We start from the raw sequence: 8,459 nt of genomic DNA on the forward strand, positions 1-8,459 counted from the left end.
TGGTTGACAGAAGCCAATCATCTTGGTGCGCGGTCAGTCATCAGTGAGGTCCCTCAAGGCTCTGTCCAAGGGCCTGTACTATTTAACATCTTCATCAATGATGTGGACATTGGTGCCAGAAGCAGACTGGCCAAGTTTGCTGATGACACCAAACTCTGGGGTAAAGCATCCACACCTGAGGACAGGAGGGCAATCCAGACAGATCTTGAAAGGGTCAGGAAATGGACAGATGAGAACCTGATAGTGTTCAACACCGAAAAATGCAAGGTTCTCCACCTTGGGAGGAAAAACCTGCAGCATGCTTATAGGCTCGGCAGTGCTACAGTGGTTAGCACTACAGATGAAAGGGACTTGGGGGCCATGATTGACCACAAGATGAACATGAGCCTTCAATGTGATGCTGCGGCTAGTAAAGCGAACAAAATGCTGGCTTGCATCCATAGATGCTTCTCAAGCAAATCCTGGGACGTCATTCTCCCATTGGACTCAGCTTTGGTGAGGCTGCAGCTGGAGTACTGCATCCAGTTTTGAGCTCTGCAATTCAAAAAAGATGTGAGAAGCTTGAGAGGGTGCAGAGGAGCGCCACGTGTATGATCGGAGGTCAGGAAAACAGATTTTACGATGACAGGCTGAGAGCCATGGGACTCTTTAGCCTGGAATAGCACAGGCTCAGGGGTAATCTGTTGGCCACCTATAAGCTTATCAGGGTGCTCATCAGGATCTGGGGGGACATCTGTTTACCAGAGCACCTCAAGGGATGACAGGATCAAATGGTCACAAACTCCACCATGACTGATTCAGCTGGACATAAGAAAGAACTTCTTCACTGTCCGAGTCCTAAGTTTTGGAATAGACTGCCGCCAGAGGTGGTTCAAGCACCCACTTTGAACGCCTTCAAGACTATTTGAATGCTTATCTTGCTGGGATCCTATGATCCCTGCTGACTTCCTGCCCCTGGGGCAGGAGGCTGGCCTCAATGATCCTCCAGGGTCCCTTCCAGCCCAAACATATATGAATCTATGAATATATATAGAAAAATTATAAATTTGTTAAAATTTTCCAGGTATAGAATCGAATTATCAGAGGGTCATCTTAAATTTGTGCTCCCCCTACCACTGCTACAGTAGGGAAAGCAGTAGAGAAAGTGGTGGGGGGGAGGGGGTGTCAAGCAGCCTCCTTACCTTCTGCTTGTCCTGTTTCTCCAGGCCCCCTGCCATCCCCATCCCACCCCCCCCACAGTGTCTGCCCCCCACAGCCTCTGCCCTGGTTCTTGTCCCCTGTCTGCTCCCCACAGCCTCTGCTCCCTTCCCCCTCCTATTACTGTCAGATGTAGTTCTGACCCCATTCTCTCCTGAGGCACAGAGCATATGGATGCATGGCCCCTGCCCAGCCATACAAACACATTTTGGGGCTGGAGCTGTACCAATGCTGATAGGCTTGGCAGGTGACAGAGTTTCCATGTGTTCAGTGCCCAGCAGTGAGTGGAGCCAGAGCTGCTGCTGACAGTAAAGGAAGGGGAGAGGAGACAGAAGTACAGGGGCAGAGGCTGCCAAGAGCAGGTTGGGGGAAGGGGAGGCAACTGCTAGTGCTCTGACTCTGGCCCCAACTTGGGAGTGAATACCTGTCCCCCTTCCTGCTTTTTATATAAATCTGTCCCCAGGCTGCATGGGTAGGGAAACCTGGTTTTGGATGTGAGTAAATATGGTAGTAAAAATATTTGTGCTTAAGTTCATGCTGCTAAACGGAGAAAAAATGTTGAGTCACTGTCTCCTTAGTTATCAGAATTTTATTTCTGATTTATTCATGCAGTTACTGGAGATTCTGTATTACATGGATCTTGAAAATGTGCTTCCAAGAACAGAAGACTCTATGAAAATGAATCCGAAAGAGCTGTTAAACTGGACTACAAACATTGCAGATACATCCACCAAGTATAGTCTCTATTTTTTATTTTTCACTGGTCTACAAAAATATATGTTGATTACAAATTGAAATGTTTTAAATTAGTCTCTGGGTATTTTTACACATGTTCTGGGATGCAGCGCCAGGCACTTTAATTAGCGAGCCGTGCTAATTAAAAGTGCCTGCCTGTCACGTGATTCAGTATCACAGTACTGAAAAAATGGTGGTGGGGTGCTTTTAATTAGAGGTCATCAAACATGTTTTATTTCAAACCACCCCACTGCCATTTTTTCAGTGCGGGGATGCTGGAGCATAGAAATTGCCATACTCCAGCAGACTCTATTAGCCAAGTCTTCTCCAGCAGACTCTATTAGCCAAGTCTTCTCGGATGCGCTGGAAATAAGCAGACTTACTGCATGTCTGTACAACCTCTTTGGGATTACTTCCTTCTGAAGTAAAGACTTGTCATTCTGAACTGTTTTAGCTTTTACCTCACTGAACTCCAAATCTAAATATGAAAAAAATATCAGCTGTTCAGTATACTAACTTGGTAAGTTATCTGGTAGCAAGCATGTTGGTTACAGTGGGGAGATGTTGAGTATATGCTCCGTATTCTTCGACAACTGATTTATATAAAAAGCATCTAATAAATATGGCCAGCACATCTACAGTTGAGTAGTAATTAGGAACTAACAAGTTGCTCCTGCTGTAAGAGATTGGAGTCAATAGAAGTCATATGGCATTTCTTGAATGGTGAGCACCAAATTCTGTAGAGTGGTTTGATGCATACACACTTCACACTTGGCACATCAGTCATTTGTTCATGAGGAATCTATTCAACAGTTCCAGAACTCAGGATGTATTTTAGACTATCAAATGCTGTAGTTCGCAACATAACATTTATAAGAAATTATATCAGTGATTTAGTTTTTTTTATTGGAATGACAGAAATTGACTGGATTACTCATAACATTGCAATCCCTACAGAATGTTTCTATGCTGGCAGTGATTAAAAATAAATAATGGCACTTGCTAATAATCAGTGAATCTGTCACCTGAGATATCTTAAAACTTAAGCGTGTCAAATGGATTGAGAAGAAAGAAAACTAGCTTGGGTGGGTTTTTTTTCTCCTTGGGCTCTTCCAGTGTTAAACATCAAGCTAAAAATAAGAAGTTACTGTGATTTTGAAAGAAGGAATTGAAAGTTCGTAAGCATTCAGTTTTGTTGCATTTTTCCCCAATCCCTGGCTGAATAAATACCCATTAATCATAATGGTGAATTCTGGCCATCAGACGAATACTAATTTGATATGCTGTGTTATATAGAGAGGAGTATGCTTTGCCAGTGGCAAGAAGCAGATGTTAACCAAGATCAGGTTAATATGCACATTTAGTTGTAGTTGACACAACATCCGGTTCAGGGGTGATGGCAAGGTCATGTGGCTTACATCTAGGTTGCCAGGTTCCAGTTTTTGCTATGAAGTGCTGACTACTGTAGAGGACTGGCTGTTCAACAGAATGGAGTTCTTCAGTGCAAAAAGTATGATACACTTAATATCCTTAAGGTAGCCCTCTTTCTCCTACCACACATACCCTAAGCTGTCTAAGAAAAGCAGCACTTCAATGAACAAGGTTAACCCATGACAACATATTCCACCTTTGGGCATAAGCAGTCATATTGACAAGAGTCTTCAAGAGAGTCAAATCAACTCAGTTGATTCTAGAATGGATTTTAGCCTCATTTCAGCCCATTTCAGGAACTACCTAGCCCACTTCAGGCAACTTTGGTCCTATATCCCTGGGGGCAATGTGTCTTGAACAGAGTTGCAGTACTAATTGGCCCACTGTTTGAGCCAATGGCATCATATTCTGTGCTGTATTTGTCATTTTAGTGAGAAGGTTTGAGGAAATTCAGGCCCTGATGGCAGGGCCTCCCTTACACAGTTTTCCATCTTCACAAGTTATCCTTAAAACCCATCCCAACTTCCTGCTAACAGTTTGGCCTGGGATGTCACAAAGTATGTCTGAATGGTTCTCCCAGGATTGCATCATTGAATCAGTCACAGAAAAGTGGCAGTGCATTCAGCTGCTCACTTAAAGCCTGACTGGACAGGCATTCCTCGTGCTTTTCTGCTCCAGAACAACCAGCTGCAGCTTGTCCCATGATAAATAAAACATCTGTTCCTAGCATGAGATCCCACATCTGAATGGACTAGTCGCAGCAATGGAATTACCCTATAAACAAGCAGTTGACAGAGAAGGAGGTTATTTACTCTGCACTAACTTGTGTTCTTCAAGCTATGTCCCATGCGCTTTTTCCTCAGTTTGGCATACCCAGGGCTTCAGGGCTAAGAAAAACTGGAGCAATGTAAGTACATCCTGGCCCTCATGTCCTCAGTGTGATGAAGTAGAATATCAAGGCCCATGTATATGCCCTATAGTATTGTTGATCACAACACTCTCCAAGCTTGAGTGTGTGTGTGTGATCCATGAGCATTCATCATGGAATGTCCCAGCACATCTGGTAGATGTGTTGGGACGTTGAGACAGCACATCTCATCTCCAGTTACTGTAAGGTATTTTATTTTATTTGATGATGTCATTTTACAATGACGAATGCTTAGATTAGTTTTCTTAGTTTGTTTCCATTGGAAGGAAGACTTTTAGGTATTTACTCTTGAATATGATTAAAGTTAGCAGAGCTGTTTTTAAGTGCCAGTGGATATCCGTAGTGTTATGCCAGAACATCTTAGCTTCTCCATCAGTGTAACCAGTTGCTTTGATTTTGTGTAATTTCTTAATCAAGCTAACTCATTTGAAGAATTTAGGAAATTTTGATTAAATTTATAGGTCTGAGGCTGCACAGGCTCCTCCCCTGTCATGTGAGCCCTCAGGGCTCCCAGGACCCAAGGGTGTGAACAGGAAGCAAAAGCTGAAGAAAGGAGCATCAGCAGCCTGGGAACCTTGGCAGCAGTGACCAAGTAGAATCTCATGGCTGCAATTTAACTAACACCTTGTGGGCCGGATGCAGCCCATGAAATGCCAGTTGGACAGAGCTAGTTATACCTATCTTAGCTGTATTTATTTATTTTTCAATCCCCAACTAGATTATCCCAGCCAAAATTTTGTCTAGCTGGGTTTTGAAAACCTCCAAGGATGGAGCTTCTACCACCTCTCTGGGTAACTTATTCCAGTGTTTTACTACCTCCTAGTGAGAAAATCCTTCCTAATATCTAACCCAAACTTCCCTTGCTGCAACTTGAGACAATTGCTCCTTGTTCTGTCATCTGCCACCACTGAGTCCAGCTCCATCCTCTTTGGAACCCAACTTCAGGTAGCTGAAGGCTGCTATTAAATCCCCTCTGTCTTCTCTTCTCTAGACTATATAAGCCCAGTTCCCTCAGTCATAAATCATGTCCTCCAGCCTCCTCACCATTTTTGTTGCTGTCCGCTAGACTTTCTCCAATGTCTCCATATCATTTCTGAAACTGAACACAGGACTCCAGATGTGGCCCTACCCATGCTGAATAGAGGGGAATAATCACTTCCCTTGACCTACTGGCAACGCACTACCAATGCAGCCCAGTATGCCATTAGCCTTCCTGGCAACTAGGGCATACTGCTGACTCGTATTCAGCTTATTGTCTGCTGTAACCTCCAGCTCCTTTTTTGCAGAGCTGTTAGGCAAGGTGATGACTAAAATATCTAACACAGGTGGAAGAGCAATGATGTAAAGAGAGAAAATAGTAAGCAAAGATAGCTAATGTTCTGTTCTCAATTAAAAGAACGTTAAAGGATGTGGGCCTAGGATCTCCACTTGTATGTACAGTAGAGACCTAACACCACCTAACAGTTGAACCATTCCCAAGTGTTACTGAGTGGGAACTGGTTCATAGTTGTCATGGCTCAGAGGTATCTGCACATACAGTGCCTGGGCATTCCAGGTAGAGTGGTCACTTTTTAGAGGTCGAAGTGCTGAGGCGGAGGGGGAGGTGAGAGTCAGCACCCAGCCCAGCATGCCTCACAGTGGACAGGTTGGTGGGGAGGTTGTCTGCACCTGTGCTTAGAGACTTTCAGGGGGTGGGTGACCTGGGGTTAGGGGTACTTTTCATTTTTCTGCTTTCAATTCTCTCCTAAATATGAGTTCACTAAAGTTCACTAGCCTGCATTTGACCAAACTCTTCAGAGTGTGCTGGGTGTTAGAAAGACAGCTTCTGTTGACTAAGCAGTTCAAGGAAGCTCACTGATTTAAAAAAAAAAAGAAAGTACCAAGAAAAGGAAAAAATGGGGCAGTTGAGTTCTTTCTGTGCATCAGAGTGACCAGTTCCAGTAGCATGGGGGTGAGAAGTGATGCAATGTGGGATGCCTGGAGAACTGAACAGGTCTTTGTCAAAGAATGCTTGATGTCTGCATATAACCCATGAGCTGGTTCAAAATAATACCTGTTTTTTCCAGATATACTTTTGGACCATACCAGCCAACTTTAAAAGCAGTTTAGCACACCTTTATATCTGTTAGTTTCAGACTGAAACTGCATTTAAACCAGGCTAAGTGTTACGTGTGTCTGTACCCTCTGTTAGGTATAGGGCCTCAACCTACCTTCTAGATGGAGGAACTAAATAGGAATAAAACAGGTTTTATGGAAGCAGAAGGAACAGGATATGTCTCTTTTAATTTTAAATTTATATGCAACAAATATTGAGACTGTATAGACATTGTGCACTCGGCTTGTAAAGCATCCTTTAAAAACCCATTTGAGGATGTTCAATACCTAGTCTGTCATGCTGCCAAAAATTTAGTATTCATAAAACACAAAATCCTCATGACTAACCAAAAATCCAAATGTTGTTTCTCCTCTGGGTGTGTATTCAGGTGCTGAACTTTCATAACAGATTAGACTGGGTTGGATTTCAAGCTGGCAGCAGCTAACAGCATATAATATATTCAACAAGTGAGAAGATATTTTAGTATTTGCTGCCAGTTACGATTACCAAGTGTTTTTAAACGTGAAGTTATGGCAAAATTTACTGTATTTTTATTATGTGTTCTTTACCTTATTTTTACAGCACTGAAATTCAAAGCATAGCTCTCAGATTTGCTTCAAAATTGGTCATCCATCTTGTAGAGAATTGCCAAGAGGTAAGGGATGTATATTTTTCTTAAAGAAAGCATATTACATATTAAGGTTTACTTAGTTTGTTTATTGTAATAGAAGGCATTAATATCGTTCCTTATCTAGAATTCACTTTAATTCGCTCTTGTTTTTTATTGTGTTTGTAAGGCTATACTGCTTTTTATTATGAGTCTTTCCATCTTTACCCACTGTACCCACTACATTCTGAACTGGCAGATACCACTTTAATCTACTCACCTTTAAGGATAGGTCTCCATTGATATTTAGAGTTGACCTTGAGGTCATTCTTAGCCAACCTGAGTCACATGACCTTTCTGCACCTTATCGTACCTTGTAGCCTGCACCAGTGCCATCTACATTTTGCTGCTGATCTCTTGAGTGCAGCACTAAGATGTATCCTTTGCACCTTATTGAAGCAGCTCACTTTTAAGAATAGGTCATCAGAGTGTGTCTGTCTTGCTTGTCTTATGAATGGTAAAGAAGAGAATGGGTTTTGGAAGAACTGGAAAACAGGAATACTGTGATTGATGCTGGTGGACTTTTAGTCTTAAGGCTTGGGTAATTTCTGAACAGAATTAAGAGGTGGCAAGGGTGAAGTGAAGATCACATCTGGAAATTCAGCAGAGTTCTAGAGCTGGTCTGGACTGCTGCCAAGGGTTAAATTTAAAGGTTTACAGAATAGATGGTCAGCATATATGAGTTTAAGGATGACTTTAAATTTGACCCTAACTGTTAGTGTAGAGAGAATCCCTTAGGTAAGTTGAATTTAGGCACATTAATACATCTTTTCAGTACAGGGTTGATTCATAGGGTATTTGATTACTAACAGCCTGCGATGGAGAGAGACATAACATACATATTCAATCATAGAAGTAGGGTCGGAAGGGACCCTGTAGATCTTCAAGTCTGACCCCCTGCCTGGGCAGGAGAAAAAACTGGGCTCAAATGATCCCAGCTAGGCATCAAGCCTCCTCTTAAAGACCCCCCAGGGTAGGAGCCAGCACCACTTCCCTTTTGGAAGTTGGTTCCAGATCCTAGCCGCCCTAACTGAAGTAGTTCTTATGGATATCTAATCTAAACCTACTCTCCAACAACTTATGGCCATTATTCCTTGTTATGCCAGGGGGTGCTGGGGAAACAAGGTCTCTCCCAAACCCTTCTGGTCCCCCCTAGTGAGTTTATAGATGGTCACCAGGTCCCCCCTCAGCCTTCTCTTGTGAAGGCTGAACAGGTTCAGGTCCTGCAGTCTCTCATTGTAGGGTCTGCCCTGTTGTCCCCATATCATGTGGGTGGCCCTCCTCTGGACCCTCTCAGTGTTGTCCACATCCCTCCTGAAGTGGGGCGCACAGAACTGGACACAGTACTCCAGCTGTGGTGGCCTGACCAGTGTTGCATAGAGGGGGAGGATCACCTCCTTGGCCCT

At 43.2% G+C, this 8,459-nt stretch overlaps 1 protein-coding gene across 4 annotated transcripts in view; it reads left to right on the plus strand.

Moving 5' to 3' along the window:
• The window catches only part of THADA (THADA, armadillo repeat containing), a 291,659-nt gene that overhangs the window by 227,011 nt on the left and 56,189 nt on the right, over window positions 1–8,459 (plus strand). For all 4 annotated transcript variants that reach the window (XM_019549394.1, XM_019549396.1, XM_019549397.1 and 1 more), the window contains exons 34-35: window positions 1,810–1,931; window positions 6,969–7,041. In XM_019549394.1, the coding sequence (XP_019404939.1) occupies window positions 1,810–1,931; window positions 6,969–7,041 (195 nt within the window). The remainder of the gene's footprint in view (window positions 1–1,809; window positions 1,932–6,968; window positions 7,042–8,459) is intronic.

This window comes from Crocodylus porosus, unplaced genomic scaffold (genome assembly GCF_001723895.1).
Source record: "Crocodylus porosus isolate Cpor-Errol unplaced genomic scaffold, CroPor_comp1, whole genome shotgun sequence".
NCBI lineage: Eukaryota > Metazoa > Chordata > Crocodylia > Crocodylidae > Crocodylus > Crocodylus porosus.